Genomic DNA, 18,271 nt, shown 5'->3' on the forward strand with positions numbered 1-18,271 from the left:
TATTTGGTTCAGAACTCATCCCAGGGACCTGAGTCTGTAGTGACTGCTAGTAAATCAAGCTGCACAAAATCAGAAATTTCTTCACATTCAAATTTAAAGAAATATTGAATATTTAAACCGCATTTGAAAAGTGCTGTATTATACCACTGTAGTGAAAACTGCTCACTTACTTTGGGGAAACACAGATATCAGACCCAGAATAGTCATACTCCTGATCAATGCTTTAATCTAACGTCTCTGTCTGCATTCATATTCTTGACACCCTTATTTCTTTTTCAGTATTTTATCAATGGCTATAGTAAGATTTGGGTATTTTAATATTAATAGAAATATGATGTTAGGTCATTTACACTTTAGATATTTTATCTCTTTCAATGAAGAAATTATGAGATCCATGTTTTTTAAAATAATTTAATTTAGAAATCTCCAGCCAGAACTTGCCAAATGAAAATCACTCTGACAAATTCTGTAGGTTATATTCTCTTAATGATTGTAGTCTGTAAGAAAAGTAATATTTAAATCCTCCAAAGACTTTTACTTTGAGAACTATGTAATTTGCAAACATCTTAACAAACTTTCAGAATTCTATGTTAAAATGCGAATGTAGATGAGGTGAGGGTTACTGTTTCATAAAATGCACACATTATACCCTTGCTTTTATGACTGTCCTGTATTTTTGGTATTTGTTTGCTAGGCATGTTACTGTTTGCTAAATCATTGATAAGTGATGACTCAGGAAGAAAGGAGCAGTCTATATGCCCAAGAAACTGGGAAAAAGAAGGAATGTTATATGAAAGAAATGATGTGGAAAAGTGCGATTAGACTATGAAATATATTTAAATTTAATCCAATTTAACTTCCTAGGCATTAAAATGCAAAAGAAAATTTAGTTTGGGAACAGTTTTTTAGACACAAGTGCTGGTGCTCCTTTCTGTAATCCTTGAAGAATATTATTAAAACAGTGGGCTAGGGCTTTAAAGGTTACAAGTCAAGTCAGTCAGTCGTGTCTGACTCTGTGACCCCATGGACTGTAGCCCACCAGGCTCCTCTGTCCATGGGGATTTTCCAGGCAAGAATCCTGAAGTGGGTTGCCATTTCCTTCTCCAGGGGACCTTCCCGACCCAGGAATGGAAACTGTCTCCTGCTTGGCAGGAAGATTCTTAACCACTGTACGACCTGGGAAGTCCTGTTTTTTTATGCATTTTATGCATATTTTTTTGAGAAGGAAATGGCAACCCACTCCAGTGCTCTTGCCTGGAGAATCCCAGGGACAAGGGAGCCTGGTGGGCTGCTGTCTATGAGGTTGCACAGAGTTGGACACAACTGAAGTGACTTAGCAGCAGCAGCATGCATATTTTTATGCATATCATGCATCCAATCTTAGCTTTCTGTGAGGCCTGTGAGGAGCTAGTAAAGGGTGCTCTGCAAGCTCGAGAGTAGAGAGTCTGAGCTGGTCTGAGAGGCCTGGGAAGCAGTGGAGTAAAATCCAACAGACATCTCCCTGGAGAGCCTGCCTTTGGGAGAACATTTCCTAAAACCCAGTGATTGTGAGTTGAGACTGGTAACCATGCGAATGAAGGAAATACTGATATATTTTGCATTGAAGTCAATAGTAATATTGACCTTTGAAATGTAGGCATTAAAGAAGAGGAGGGGATTTTAGAATGAACTAAAGCTTTCTGATTCTGAAAATTGGGAGAGAGGTTGCAATGTACAAAGAAAGCAAACAGCAGCCAAGAAATCTTTTTCCATGAGAAGGACTGTGAACTTCTTTGAATATTTGAAGGTCAGGATCAATAGGACAGGAAGACATCCACCTGGGGAAGTCTAGGATGCAGTTAGTTCTGGAACTCAGCAGAGAGAGAGAGGAGTCTTATTTGTATACACAGGGTAACAGAAGCCCTCCAGTAAATCAGATCAACCCATGAAAATGTGAAGTCCGAGAAAAAACATGGGAAATGGGGCCAAAGTAAACTAATCAAAAGATTCTGAGAGAAACAGGATGCTAAAGAGAAGACTGAGAAAGGCGAGCCAGATTTAGAAGGAGAATCAGAAGCTTGTATTTCATGACAATGAAAGTCAAGGGGATAAATGCCTTGAGAGTTTCCTTGTGGTGATGGGAGGACTATACTAATTGCAATACATCTGCTGCGTAAGAACCTTCGAGTTGCGAGCTTTCAACGATGGGAATGTGCATTCCATCAAGGCGTGAGTGGAGCTGCAGCTCGCCCTGCGTCTCCTATCGCTGCTGCTGGTTCAGCTCTACCATCGCCCACCTCCTCTCCCTCCTCCAGCCTGTAACTCTTCTTTCCTGTTCAGTGGATGCCAGCCCCTGGATGCCAGCTGCTGTACTGGCTTACGCTACTGTACTGGAAGATTTTTGTATTATTTGTGTGAAAAGAATTATAAATCTATTACCATACAGTATTTATAGCCAATTAATTGTGTTAGAGAGTGAAAAAGTTGGCTTGAAGCTCAACATTCAGAAAACGAAGATCATGGCATCCGGTCCCATCACTTCACGGGAAATAGATGGGGAAACAGTGAAAACAGTGTCAGACTTTATTTTTCTGGGCTCCAAAATCACTGCAGATGGTGACTGCAGCCATGAAATTAAAAGATGCTTACGCCTTGGAAGGAAAGTTATGATCAACCTAGATAGCATATTGAAAAGCAGAGACATTACTTTGCCAACAAAGGTCCGTCTAATCAAGGCTATGGTTTTTCCTGTGGTCATGTATGGATGTGAGAGTTGGACTGTGAAGAAGGCTGAGCACCAAAGAATTGATGCTTTTGAACTGCGGTGTTGGAGAAGACTCTTGAGAGTCCCTTGGACTGCAAGGAGATCCAACCAGTCCATTCTGAAGGAGATCAGCCCTGGGGTTTCTTTGGAAGGAATGATGCTAAAGCTGAAACTGCAGTACTTTGGCCACCTCATGTGAAGAGTTGACTCATTGGAAAAGACCCTGATGCTGGGAGGGATTGGGGGCAGGAGGAGAAGGGGACGATAGAGGATGAAATGGCTGGATGGCATCACTGACTTGATGGACGTGAGTCTGAGTGAACTCCGGGAGTTGGTGATAGATAGGGAGGCCTGGCGTGCTGCGATCCATGGGGTCGAAAAGAGTCGGACATGACTGAGTGACTGATCTGATCTGATCTGAATTGTGTTAGTGCCTTGGCTGACTGCGTTGGACTTAGGAACAAATTGGACTTAGAGCCACGCTCTCAGAATGAAACTCGTTCGTATCTGGGGGACTTACTGTATAGGAAAAGCTAGTCATTGAAACATGAAAAAAGCAAACCTCTGAGAAAACTGCGATCTGAATCCTTACATCAAGCGTAAAAGCATCTTAAACTTTACGTGGTTTCCCTTCTGTACGTACCTAAATATTACAACATAGGACTTGAAAACTGTCATAGAATTTTCTGCACCACAGAAGGAAAAGGAGATAAAGGCCCTGACATCATAAGGCACTGGAGATAAACCCACATGAAGACCAACAACACAACGTGTTAAAGGGACAGAGAATATTCACAGCCTGTATTCTCAGCTTATTGCTAAATAGACCCAGAAAAGGCTGTGTTTTCTCATAACAGATAACACATGTTCCGATTAGTCAAACAGGCTTTTTTTTTTTTTTAAAGCAGAATAAACATCAGAATGGTATTGGAGAATAACTGTATGAATGGATGATGAATGAATTCGGAATGTCCTGGCTCTTACCTGGCTCTTTCAGGTCTTAGTCAACAGGTATTTACTGAAATTTGTGTGCTTCCAGCAAAGCAGTCTATGGGAAGAAGTCAGTGGCTTCATAGAACATGTAACATGTGCCCAGTACTTGAAATGATGTTGAACTTAACCGTAACCATGTGGGGGATCTTTATGAACCCTCGAACCCGTGATCTCTCTTCTTACTTTTTTTTTCTCAGAAATTCATATTCAATAGGCTTGCTTACGAAACTGTATCTTTTAATTGGATGGTTGACCTTTAACTATACTCTGGCCATTGACTAATTCAAATGTTACTGGAGCCAGCTCATCAGATCATTGTTGACTTGTCTCCAGTTTTACTCCTCACCTTTGAATTTAGTAGATTTAAAACTTGCCAGGGACCCAAGAGAATGGTCATGTGTTTTCATCTCATTTCATCTCATAGTTTTGTTCATTGTTCAGCTTCAAAGATCAGTTCAGTTCAGTTCAGTCACTCAGTCGTGTCTGACAATTTGCGACCCCATGAATCGCAGCACGCCAGGCTTCCCTGTCCATCACCAACTCCTGGAGTTCACTCAGACTCACGTCCATCAAGTCAGTGATGCCATCCAGCCATCTCATCCTCTGTCATCCCCTTCTCCTCTTGCCCCCAGTCCCTCCCAGCATCAGAGTCTTTTCCAATGAGTCAACTCTTCACATGAGGTGGCCAAAGTACTGCAGTTTCAGCTTTAGCATCATTCCTTCCAAAGAAATCCCAGGGCTGATCTCCTTCAGAATGGACTGGTTGGATCTCCTTGCAGTCCAAGGGACTCTCAAGAGTCTTCTCCAACACCACAGTTCAAAAGCATCAATTCTTTGGTGCTCAGCCTTCTTCACAGTCCAACTCTCACACCCATACATGACCACAGGAAAAACCATAGCCTTGACTAGACGGACCTTTGTTGGCAAAATAATATCTCTGCTTTTGAATATGCTATCTAGGTTGGTCATAACTTTCCTTCCAAGGAGTAAGCATCTTTTAATTTCATGGCTGCAGTCACCATCTGCAGTGATTTTGGAACCCCCAAAAATAAAGTCTGACACTGTTTCCACTCTTTCCCCATTTATTTCCCATGAAGTGATGGGACTAGATGCCATGATCTTCGTTTTCTGAATGTTGAGTTTTAAGCCAACTTTTTCACTCTCCATTTTCACTTTCATCAAGAGGCTTTTTAGTTCCTCTTCACTTTCTGCCACAAAGGTGGTGTTTTCTGCAGATGACATCTGAGATCATTGATATTTCTCCTGGCAATCTTGATTCCAGCTTGTGTTCTTCCAGTCCAGCTTCCAAGATAGTTTTCTTAATATAAAGATCACACGTGTTTATTGTATAAAATGGAAAGACACCCACAAATGTATAGAAAATTAATATCATTCATAATTCCTTCACATAGTCATTGGCTATATATATATATATATAACTTCTTGCTTTTGTGTTGTTCTTTTACTTTAATACTAACTTATCTAAATTTCTTTTTCTATTTTTTGGCTGCACTGTGCCTCATGCAGGATCTTAGTTCTGAACCAGGAGTTGAACCTGTGTCCCCTGCAGCAGAAGCAGGGCATCTTAGCCACTGGACCACCAGGGATGTCCCCACTAAATATATTTTGATGTGTTTTTAAATCAGTCTCATTCTCCTTTCTCTCTTCCCCACACATGTAAAATTCACACTGAATTTATCTGATATTAATATATACATCTTGGTAGCCTATTTATATTCACTTTTTCTGTATTTCTCCAGGCCTTAAAATTTTGTTCTGCATCACGGTTTTCAATGGTATGCAGTGGCATCATAAAATGTCCTTAACTAAGTATTACCCTCTTTTTGGCGTGTTTTCACTACTTTCTATTCTTACAATACTGTTATCACATCATCTTATGATTAGGGCGATCGCATCTCATGCCGTATTTGTACCCAGGCCAGTCTTCTGTGTGTGTGCTTCCCCTGAGGCTCAGTGATAAAGAATCCGCCTGCAGAGCAGCAGGTAGAGAAGACACAGGTGGGCTCCCTGGATTGGGAAGGCCCCTGCAGGTCATGACAACCCACTCCAGTATTCTTGCCTGGAGAATCCCACGGACAGAGAAGCCTGGTGGGCTATAGTCCATGGGGTCGCAAAGAGTCGGACATGACCAAAGCGACTTATCATGCATTTTTTTTTATTTTAGATTTTTAACTGTCGTGCATACCCATATTTTCAAAAGCCAGAGAGTTTTCCAAGGCTTATTGGAGGCTCTGCAAAGGTCAGCCCTTCTCTCTTCTCTTTAGCTCCACCCTTCAAATTTTTCCTCCCAGATACAACCACTTCTAACCTTTTAGATGGTTCCTCTGACTTTTATATGTGTTTCGAGGTAAATAGCTATTTAGATTGGTACACCTTGATTTTTCATCTTCAGTGTGGAAGACAGGGCTTCAGCTCCTTTAACCCCTGGTTGGATACCCCATTCTGTCCACGTGCTCATCTTCTGCTCATGGTCCCCTTACACTTCCATCAGATCACTGTTAGAGATTTCTTTAGTTAGGACTGTAAATGCCATTCACACTCCAGTCCCTTGGAATTCTACAATTACCTTTTCTTTGTTGCAGGGTTTCTTTTCTTGGCATGGTTTACTGTTTAGCACGGCAGCCATGCTACATATAAATATTTACATGCTCCCGAAGTAATAATTACTGACCTCAGAATGTTTACAGAGGGAGCTGTAAAAATGGGTTTCAATGTAATTTCAACTGTTAGAAAATTTTAAATGCTTGTCATACAGGTTTTCAATTTTTTATTACCATAGAAATTCACCATCATTAAAATCTCAAAGTACACTTTCACCATAATAAGCACTTAATATGTAGTTCCTTGATGAATAAATGGATTTCTCAGCTGTATTGCCTCCTGTGTTATCTGCCCAAAAATCTAGGATCCAAAGGAAAATTATATGCTTCTAGTTTTCTCTTTCTGCTTGGACAATGGGGATCCGTAGAAAAGTCTCTGCTTGGGACTTTGGGGGATGCCTGGACTTTGGGGTTCAGTTCCCTGTGTTCCCCGCCCTCTCAGGCAGGTGGCAGCTCTGAAGTCCTCTGGGTGGTCTGACTCAAGTAACAGGAGGGACGGAATGGCAAGATGGTGAGTCCTTCCTTCTCAGCCCTGTTCATCAGGGTTAAGTGTTCATCAGGGTTAAGTGGTCATCAGGGTTAAGTGTTCATCAGGGTTAAGTGTTCATCAGGGTTAAGTGGTCATCAGGTTAAGTGGTCATCAGCATTAAGTCGCTCTGTTACGGCCGTCTGCTGGTGCACACCTGCCTGAAGCTTCTCTCTGACTTCCTTGAGACTAACAACTCTGACGTATCAGCTCAGGTTTTGGGAAAGGGGTTGTGATTCAACTGTTTGAGGTAGCCAGATTAAGGTGTTTCTCCACTAGTTCCTTTTGGTGGCTTGAATAACACAGAATAAAATAGAATCCTTGCCAATCCCTCTGTTTCAACAATAAGAGTACACAGTGGTGCAGAGTGGAGAGGGCAGGGACTGCACAAAAGCATGTGCATCATCATTTCCATCTGCATCTGATCAAAATTATCTGTGTGCTCAGTCGCTCAGTCATTCATATCCAACTCTTTGTGACCCCATGGACTGTAGCCTGCTGGGCTCCTCTGTCCATGGGATTTCCCAGGCATGAATACTGGATTGGGTTGCCGTTCCCTTCTCCAGGGTATATTTGTAACCCAGGGATCCAACCCAAGTCTCCTGCATTGCAGGTGGATTCTTTATTGCTGAGCCACAGGGAAACCTCTGAATTATTCCTGTAATGAATGTTAGATTCTAACCTTGCCATTCATGCTGCATGTATGAGTTGGTGTTCTACTGTATGGAAGAGCTTTCTTCTCCCATGTATCAGGGATTCATTCGTTTACTGATATAAGTATGAAGCCGTGGGTTCCTAGCTGCAACTTCACAGCATAAAAACATCACTTGACCAGGTGATCCAATTACCTGCATCACCAGTGGGACCCAGGTGTCATACCTAATGTGACTGCCTGTGTCCTTGGCCTGCCAAAAATTTCATTGGAAGAACCTAATGCAAGAAAGTCTTAAGGAAAAATACAGATGAACTGTTTCAGCTGGAAGCACGCTAAAGAGAAAGGGGAATACAATAAACTGGGAGACTCCATATTCCATTCTGAGTCAGAGGGTGATGGCGATCAAGGATGTCATCAGTGAAATTAATGAAGCTCAGATATGGTCGGTGCTGTATAGGATAGAGTTTTTGTGATGTCAGATGTTCTGATTTTGATAACACATTTGAAATAATGTCCCTATTTTTTGAAGTATATACCAAAACAGAAAGCTATTGAAATGTAGCATATTAAAAAGCAGAGACATCACTTGGCTGACAAAGGTCCAAATAGTCAAAGCTATGGTTTTTCCAGTAGTCGTGTATCGATGTGAGAGTTGGACTATTAAAAAAAAGGCCTCAGTGTCACAGAACCGATGCTTTCGAACTGTGGTGTTGGAGAAGACTCTTGAGAGTCCCTTGGACAGCAAGGAGATCAAATCAGTCCATCCTAAAGGAAATGAACCCTGAATACTCATTGGAAGAACTGATGCTGAAGCTGAAACTCCCAATACTTTGGCCACCTAATGCGAAGAGCCAACTCACTGGAAAAGATCTTGATGCTGGGAAAGATTCAAGGCAGGAGGAGAAGGGGGCAACAGAGGATGAGATGGTTGGATGGCATCGCCGATTCAATGGACATGAGTTTGAGCAAACTCTGGGAGATGGTGAAGGACACGGAAGCCTGACACGCTGCAGTCCCTGGGGTCATAAAGAGTTGGACGTGACTTACAATTGAACAACAGCCACATAAATATCTAAGAGTAAAGCAACATGATGATATACTCACTTTGAAGAGATTCAGGAAAAATGAAAGAGACAAAGAGAAAGCGAAAATAGGGGAAAGTAAACTTACTGGTGAATTTGACTAAAGGGTAAAGTATTCCTTTCCCGGGGTTGCCATAATAAAGTTCTACAAGCAGGGTAGCTTGAAGCAACTAGCTTCTCACAGTTCTGGAGCCTGGAAGTCCAGCCTCAAGGCGTTGGTGGGGCCGTGCTCCTTCTGACACCTCTGAAGGGCGTCCTCTGTGTCTCTCTCCACTCCTGGTGGCCCCAGCTACCTGCTGGCTTGTGGCAGCCGTCATTGCAGTCTCTGCCTCCTCCTCACGTGGCCGTCTCCCCTCTGTCTTCGTCCCCAGTGCCACTCTTCCTGTTAGGACGCCTGTCATTTACTTTACCCCGGAATCCTTATGGCATCATAGCGATTCTCGTCAGCAGCAGTCCTGTTTCCACGTAACGGTCGCCTTCACTGGTACCAGAGGTTCGGGCATCAGCATTTCCTTAGGAGCCATGCGATTCAACCCGTAACAGACCCACCGTGGTTCCTGGCACTGCGCTTGCAACTTTGAGCTAACTTGTAGTTATATCAAAACCAAAAGTTACCAAAGTATTTTCATATAAAAAGTGGTATTTGTTGACTAAAAGTCCATCAGGTACCCGTCTTTCAAATTTCAATATTAATATGCTCGAGAATTATTATTAAATGAAACATGGACAAGTTTCTATTCACTGACAGTAAATTGTTACATAAACTAATAAAACATTTACTTGCAGAAATGTGCATTTATTCGTTCGTATGTTATCTGACATGCAGGAAAGAAGATTCCTATTTGAGGAGAATGGGAGATTTGGATTCTATTTCGATACTCCCGGAGCAGAGTTTAGGACAAAGTGGGGCTTCCAGTTTGAATTACGAGAGAGGAGATGTATTCAGGACTCCCAGTAGGAACTATCCAATCCTCAACTACAAAAGCATTTGAGTACTTTGCTTTGCATAATACAACATTCATTTCCCTGATGAAACCAATCACAGTGTGATTGATTTTCTTGACGCCCAATGGAAGGACTTGCCTCAGAGTTCTGCTCTGCAAGTCATCAGCAGCTCCGTTCCAGGGGGACCCATTAGGAGCCATCAGCGCACATGAACCCTGAGTTCATCAGACTAAAGAATGACAATCAGCCAGGAATCTTGCCAGTGGGGTTTTTATATACATGTGCACAATTTCAGAATTCTGAGTCGAGAAATACTGCCTTTTCGGGGTGTCCCTTGGCCGCATGTTTTACTACACAGGATCAGGCTTTCTGGGGACCTTGGCTAAGACCAGACAGTTGCACGGTGGGGTCAGAGCCACCCCTGGTGGGATGTCTCACCCGTGTCCAGTGACAAAGGAAGGGAGGGAGGGAGAGAAGGAGGGACAGAGGGACAGAGGAAGGGAGGGAAATAAAAAGGAAGGACAGATGGGGAGAGGGAGGGATGAAAGAGTCTCCTGCAATTGTCACCTATCTAGAAACAGTGAAGGCTGGAAACTTAAGTATGCGTAGAGTGATTTTGTAATTGTATGTATCGACTCTTAAAAACGCATGTCAGAAAATTTAGTTAAAAGTAACTTTCCCTGCAATCATAATCCTTTGCCTCAATTTGTAGTAACTAAGTTCAGTGTTTGGTTGCTTATTTTCCTTTTTTTCCGGTAAATAGTTTTTAGGATCTCATATGCGCCAGGCACTGTTGGGAACATAAAGAGGACCTAGCTGTGGTCTGTGATTAGGGAAGTTCCCGCCCCCCTGGGAAGGTCAGTGCGTGGGACGACACCTGGTTTTTCAGCAGCATAGACCAGTGATTAGCGGGTGTAAATTTCAGTGAATGAACCCAAATGAAACATTCAGCACCACCTTTCGTTTTCAGACTTTCTCTGAAAAAGCCTCATTAGTCCTTAAGAAAGCATTCTCCCCCAGTGCCCTGCCTTCAGGGCTACCTCGATGCTGTACTATTTATTTTTGCTGTTACTGATAATATGTGACCCTTAATTATATTCGCTGTCATCTGCCACCCAGATGTCTGACATGGATAAGATTCTACCTGAAACATTTATGCATTGGGGAAAAAATAACTTGATTACCTCCTACCTGTTAGAACTGAATTAAGTAAGGGTGCCCTGTGGTTCTGTGTCTTAATTGATTCTTTAACCAGTGAAGCCAGGATAAATATGCAAAACCTTATTTGCCTGGTTGGAGACTAAGAGAAAAAAAAATCATTAGCAAATCTACTTCAGACTACTGCCTCAAGTAACCTCCTTTCAAACTCTGACTATGAAAGAAAATGAAAGGCACTGAGAAGATAATTTGACGTCTTTAGACTTAAAATGAAGTTTTCCTTAGGTAAGGGAAAATCGGAAATATCTAACGTGTTCTATTCAAATAAGGGAGTCTCTTTTTATGGCTATAGAAATGTGGTTCACTCTGGACGGTCAGGTGAACAGTACAGCTTACATGGAGGGAAAACATGAAGATTTGGAATGTTCTACCACTTTGACCTACTTTTTACTATAATTAGAGCAGTCTTTTCGAAAACCTGTGCAGACTTGCTAAGGCTTAGGGAAGCACTATATAGCTACACACACATTCAAACAAGGTGAGATCTCAGAACACTGGAGTGAGTCGCCATGCCTTCCTCCAGGGGATCTTCCCGACCCAGGGATCGAACCTGCAGCTCTTAGGCCTCCTGCACTGGCAGGCAGGTTCTTTACCACTAGTGCCACCTGGGAAAACCACTGCTATATGGCTATTTAATATATAAATGTGTGTGTGTGCTCAGTCACTTAGTCGTGTCTGACTCTTTGCTACCCCATGGACTGTAGCCCACCAGGCTTCTATGTCCATGGGTTTCTCCAGGCAAGAATACTGGAGTGGGTTGCCATTTCCTCCTCCAGGGCATCTTCCCAACCCAGGGACTGAACCCAGAGCTCTTAGGTCTCCTGCGTTGGCAGGCTGACTCTTTACCACTGTGCTACCTGGGAAGCCCCTAATATTATAAATATACAAACTATTTAATATAAAAGGCTATTCCTTTTTATGTAAAGCCATGGGTTTGGATATTATATGAACCATATTAACTATATTCACAGTGCCATACACACTTGTATTCAGGAAGAAGAATAGGGTGAAACGTTCACTTTCTTGGCCTGAGTTTAGTGACAGGTTTTTGGGAGGAAACGTATGGGAAGTCTTGCCTGGTAAATTTTACGGAGCTCATTAAAGAAGGTAGAGACAGGGTAACAATTGCTGTGACTACTTGTTTATTAATAAGAATGAAAGCGCATCCATCATTGTGTTTGTGCTGGGGGAGGGGGAGCGTCGAGCAGGTGGGCTCAGAGGTGCCTGAGGGAGAGAGCCTGTGAAGCTGAAAGATGTCTGATAGTCGTATCCGATGTACTTCATCCATTAACGTCTCCGGATGATGCTTTTTTGTCAGAAAGCAGTTCTGGAAAGAGGAGAAGGCAATGGCACCCCACTCCAGTACTCTTGCCTGGAAAATCCCATGGACCGAGGAGCCTGGTAGGCTGCAGTCCATGGGGTCGCTAAGAGTCCTACACGACTGAGCGACTTCACTTTCCCTTTTCACTTTCATGCATTGAAGAAGGAAATGGCAACCCACTCCAGTGTTCTTGCCTGGAGAATCCCAGGAACGGTGGCGCCTGGTGGGCTGCTGTCTCTGGGGTTGCACAGAGTCGGACACGACTGAAGCGACTTAGCAGCAGCAGCAGCAGCAGTTTCTGGAAAGAGAAAAACCAGCCAGAAGCCATGAGCTCAGTCTTTATTAAAGGGACTGAAATGTGACTGTGCTGGACTTGCCTGTGGCTTAGATGGTAAGGAATCTGCCTGCAATGCAGGAGACTCGGGTTCAAACGCTGGGTGGGGAAGATCCCCTGGAGAAGGGAATGGCCACACACGCCAGTATTCTTGGCTGAAAGAATTCCATGGACAGAGGAGCCCGGCGGGCTACAGTCTGTGGGGTCAGGCTTCATTAAAGCAATGGTAACATGAGGACAGCTCTCCAGTGAGTTTCTGCGGAGAGCAAGGAGCATAAGGATTTAACAGGATGGTCTGGGGAAGCTTGGAGTTCACACGGGATGTCAGAATCCGAAGGCAGGGCCACTGTGTCGTGCTAGGAGAGCCAGGCTGCTCTAGTGCAGCGGGCACAGAGGCATGCCTGGCTCAGCAGCCAGGGATTGGCTATTTGGGGTTTTTCAAGGGGGTTGTGGAGGCGGGGCTTCCCAGGTGGCGCTAGTGGTAAAGAACCCACCTGCCAATGCAGGAGATATAAGAGAAGCGGGTTCGATTCCCGGGTTGGGAAAATCCCCTGGAGGAGGAAATGGCAACCCGCTCCAGTGTTTTTGCCTGGAAGAATCCCATGGACAGAGGAGCCTGGTGGGCTACAGCCCATGGGGTCACAGGGTCGGACAAGACTGAGCGTCTTACAGCACAGCATGGGGGGGTAGGGGTGGGGACGAGTACTTGGGGCTGGGCTCTTGATCCTCTCAAGGGTCAGTTGAACCTTTTGGTCCATCAGAGTTGATCACAAAACATCTACCATAATTTGTCTTCAAAAAATAACTCCAGTTTCCTATGTGATCCTGCCAGCTGTATTTAATGCAAACTTTCCTGGGTCGGTTTCCTAAATAGGCTAGAAATGCAAGTTTTGGTCTGCTTTCTGTATTAACAGTTGTTGATGTGTATTTGCTCAGTCGTGTCCGACTCTCTTCTACCCCATGGACTGTAGCCCGCCAGGCTCCTCTGTCCATGGGATTCTCTGGCAAGAACACTAGGGTGGATTGCCGTTTCCTTCTCCAGGGGATCTTCCCAACTCAGGGATGGAACCCGAGTCCCTGCATTGGCAGGCAGATTCCTTACCACTGAGCCACCTGGGAAGCCCTTATGCTGACCATGTACATGTTCATTTTTCTTTTCCGCTTGTAGGCTGGAGCCAACGTCCTTCTCCAGGACGTCAATGGAAACATCCCACTGGATTATGCCACGGAAGGCACTGACTCGAGCTCCATCCTGCTGACCTACCTGGATGAAAATGGTAGGCTGATATTGCAAAAAGCCACGGAACAGTAGATGAAGAGAGAGGATGGTAGGATTCTTAGTGCATATATTTCAGCCGTGCTTCCATGAGTTCAGACAGATGTCATTCCCCTTGATTGTGTGAAACGAGGCCTCGTTCTGGGCACTGTTTCGTAGTCAGGTTCATCAGTGCACGTTTGCAAGCCGGCAGAAATCTGGAGGCCGACCGTAAAGGGACATTTTAACAGGCCTCCAAAGTCCCTAATTAGTGGGACTGGGTTTGTAATTATAATCTCTTGTCTGCTGGGAGGGGAGGAGAAGTGAATGAGCACAACTGAATTTGGGGCTAATGAGCGTGAGGTCGCATGCAGTCTCTTCTCTTGGGAGAACACGTCCAGCCTCCTAAGCATCTCATGCAGGTGAGCAAGGGCTCAAGTCAAGGGCGGTCTGCCCAGCATCTCTGCATCCATTCCTGGGGACACGTGGAAGCTCAACCCTTGTCAGAAGAAAGCCACGGTCGGTCCCGGTGCCATCCTGAAAAGCTGAGGCTGGGGACCCAGATGTGTTCCCTGACAGAGAATGCTTAATTGCACAGCCCCAGCGTGTAATTTCATGAGTAAGTCCAGCCTTGGCCAAGGGGGAGGCATTCGGAACCCTGAGTTCCATGTGGTCTTAAACTGAGAAGTATGCCCTGTCTTTAGTTTTTTTTTTTTTTTCTTTCTGCGGTTCAGGTATAAATAACACCAAAGAAACTCCAATCCCTTCAAGTGTGATCTTTTGTCAGAGAAACGGTGTAGCGTGTCCGAGGGGCACGCCGTGCTGAGACTGTGCACTTCTCGCCTCCCAGAAAAGCCTGCACAGCTGCCTCTTTGTTCTCTGGGTCCCGCACCTCCTCCAGATCGCGCCTCTCAAAAGGTTTATTCTGAGGATGGCTTAGAATAATAATAATTAGTGCTTCGCAGCCATGGGTTCTTAAAAAAATTTGTCTCATTAATTCTGAAAGCAAGGTAAAGGATGTTATCTTCCCTGGAGACAGTGTGAGCTGAGCTGTGGGTCTGAAGGTCACCAAGTCACGAGTCACATCCCTGGGGTGACAGGCGGTAACGTGGAGTCACTCCCTGGTACCTGCTCCTTCCTGCAGAAGGGACCTTGAACTTTCTCACATCTTGTCAGCTGTGAGTTGTCGGAGTCAGACTCCGCGGCTTCCAAAGGGAACAAGCTGAAAGCTATGCACATTCCACTGTTGGGAGGTTTATTATTTGGATCTTTGCAAAACTTGGGATGCCTCTGAGTGAAGAACAGGGCTGTCTGGGGCTGTCTTAATTAGCTGGGCCACTTTTGTAGCATGGGCTTCCCTCATAGCTCAGTTGGTAAAGAATCCACCTGTAATGCAGGAGACCCCAGTTTGATTCCTGGGTCGGGAAGATCTCCTGGAGAAGGGATAGTCTACCCACTCCAGTATTCTTGGGCTTCCCCTATGGCTCAACTGGTAAAGAATCTGCCTGCAACGTGGGAGACCTGGGTTCCATCCCTGGGTTGAGAAGATCCCCTGGAGAAGGGAAGGGCTACCCAGCCCAGTGTTCTGGCCTGGAGAATTCCGTGGACTGCATAGTCCATGGGGTCACAAAGAGTCGGACACGACTGAGCGACTTTCACTTTCACTTTCACTTTTCTAGCATAGTTTCCTGTTTTTCTCACTGATCTGTTTTCCTAATAGCTACAGTTGTAGCTCTTTCTGTTTGGAAACTAAAATTAAGTATCTTTATTTATAAAATAATTAGCTTTGCTTCTATGTTTTTCCAACTCACAAGAAGATTTTGTTCCACGAGAACACTGAGTATTTGCCGGAGCCGTATTGCTATCCCATATAAAGAAAAATAAGTGCATTCTTGGTTTTAAAAACGATTAAGGAAAAAAATATAAGGGAGATACTGACTGGATGGTTGGGAGAAAAATCCATCACGATGCTGGCTGTCACAGTCTGTTTGTGAAATGCATGTTTGCTGGAACAAATTCGATTTAATATCTCTTACATTTTTAATTCTGTTTTCCATTTGTTGCTGCCCCTGCCCTGGCCTCTGCCTTGCAGTCGTCTGCCCCTCCCTCGCCCCGCTCACAATCTGGTTCCATTTCTGCCCACATCCCTTCTTATCTAGGTCCGCTGCCGTAGTTTCAGTAAATACTGTCTAATTCAATTTATTTCCTGAGCCCTCCCTTGTTGGTGCCCTTTCAGAGTGATCTGTTGTGACAGCATGGGCTGATACTGTTAGAAATCTCTCATATTCCAAGGTGGGATTTTCATCATTCGGTGCACTGCGGTCTTCTCACTTGGCGGTGGCACACCCCGTTTCAAATCAGGGTGCTTATCTTGCTGTCCCGTCAGGACGCATGTGGCAGGAGGCAGGCCGGGTCGTGAGCAAGTTGATTACATGGAAAATCGCTGGTCACAAGTTCTAATTGTACTGTCACCACCGACATACGCTGTACACACGGGCACAGCAATTAACCTCAGCTCACTGCCTGAGCTTCCTGGGCTGGAAGACGGGATGGCTGAGGAGTTCTAATCGATGTCACAGTCACTGATGCCTGTGACATCTCCGGTGTGCGGCAAAGCAGCTGGTGTTCAAGGAAAGCAAATTGATGATAAAATGAGCTGGCAGAGAAAGCAGCGCTGCTGGGGGAGCTCGAGGCATCCAGGAAGGATGCTCACCATGGGCAAAATGCTGCTCTTGTTCGGTCGCCAAGTTGTATCGGACTCTTTTCGACCCCATGGACTGAAGCATGCCAGGCTTCCCTGTCCTCCACTCTCTCGCAGTGTTTGCTGAAATTCATGTCCATTGAGTCGGTGATGTCATCCAACCATCTCATCCTCTGTCGTCCCCTTCTCCTCCTGCCTTGAATCTTTCCCAGAATCAGGGTCTTTTCCAATGAGTCGGCTCTTCACATCAGCTGGCCAGAGTGTTAGGAGTTTCAGCTTCAGCATCGGTCCTTCCAATGAGTACTCAGGCTTGATCTCCTTTAGGATGGACTGGTTGGATCTTCTTGCAGCCCAAGGGACTCTCAAGAGGCTTCTCCAGCACCACAGTTCAAAAGCATCAATTCTTACGGGATCAGCCTTCTTTATAGTCCACCTCTCACATCTGTACATGTCTACTGGAAAACATAGAGATGTGTTTTTTCAAGGCCCTGAAAAATAAAGCAAAACTTTTTTACGTTGCTCTACATATATCCTCACCTGTAGTGCTTTCTCCTTTCTTTCAAATGCATCGTTTTAGAAGAAGGAGCTCACATTTATCTTCTGAGTTCCCTACCTTCTCCACTAAGCCCACCGACATTCAGCTTCTACCCCCACTGACCTGGAAACTCCCTACAGCGCCTGCCGCTGCCCTTGCTTCTCTGTCCAGCTGCCAATTTTCTGTTCAGTATTTCTTTACCTCCCCTCCCTGTGACATTCAGGGACCTTGCTCACACTCTGCTCTGAAGTCTCCCTTCTACGAATGTCCCATCATTTTTCTCCCTTCTCTTACTTCCCTTTGGATGTGTTGCTTATGCACCCAGAAGCCAAAATATTGGTTGTTCCCAAGGCTTTGTCTTCGAGCATCTTCTCTCCACACACTGTCTCCGGCTCATCTCTCCCTTTCCTCGAGTACTTAGCACCCACCTGACCCCAGGGACATTCCTGAAGCTGAGAAGTCTTTCCAGACCTTGTATGTGCAGTTCTGTTACCTGTCCTGCGTCTTTGACTTGGATGTCAGATAAGTTGAGATAATCTGTCCGATGTGGACCTTCTTGTTGCCCTTTCGTACGCCCTCTGGGCTGCCTGCCTTTGCACCCAGGAATCTGACTACTTGACCATCACTTTTCTTCTCCTAAATCCCTCCCACTGAATTTGCACCAAATCTTACAGAGCCTTTTGCTAATCTTTCTCATATGTCTGGGTATGTCACCAGCCATGCTATCACTGCCTTGATTAAAATTCTGGTCTTTCTATATATTTTGGAACAGCCTTAGACACCAGTCTTCCTGCCTCCAGCCTTAGCCCTCCCTCTGCAGTTTTCACAGGACTTCCAGATGTGTCAGTCCACAGATGACCTTGTATACTCCTCCCGCATAGCAAAGTTCATTCAGAATGCTGTTCCTGCACCAGCCCCTTCAGAATCACCCAGTTTGGTGGTGACAGTGATCCCAGTTTGCTGAGGACAGTCCTGCAGCATACTTGTGGTCAGAGTTGGAGGAAAGGATTTGGTAGAGGTCTATGACACCTGTCTGGCATCCCTGGTTTATTTTTCTTTGCTACAACTCCTTTATTTGCCTGCTTAACCCTTTTTCTTTAAAGTCTTGGATCTCTTAGAAAGCTTACCATGAAGACAAAATCTGAAATTAGATGCAATTCTCGGAGCTTAAGGATTCCCACTGTGTAGTCATGGGATGGGTCGTATCGTTGCCTAATGATAAAATTATCTTTGAAAGCAGCAGAGAGTATCCCCAATACAGGATGGATAATAGAGAAAAGGAAAAGCTGAATTGTTGCAAAACAATATTACCTTAAGAGGGACAGTTAAGGAAAGTTAAGAT

The 18,271-nt window shown here is 44.6% G+C and overlaps 1 protein-coding gene across 1 annotated transcript in view; it reads left to right on the plus strand.

Moving 5' to 3' along the window:
* MYO16 (myosin XVI) overlaps positions 1-18,271 on the plus strand; it is a 519,851-nt gene that overhangs the window by 179,147 nt on the left and 322,433 nt on the right. The window contains exon 5 of the mRNA XM_086328670.1: positions 13,607-13,715. Coding sequence (XP_086184796.1) covers positions 13,607-13,715 — 109 coding nt within the window. The remainder of the gene's footprint in view (positions 1-13,606; positions 13,716-18,271) is intronic.

Source organism: Bos grunniens, chromosome 12, assembly GCF_055505025.1.
Source record: "Bos grunniens cultivar Pamir isolate PY7600 chromosome 12, Bosgru_T2T1.0, whole genome shotgun sequence".
In the NCBI taxonomy this organism is placed as follows: Eukaryota; Metazoa; Chordata; class Mammalia; order Artiodactyla; family Bovidae; genus Bos; species Bos grunniens.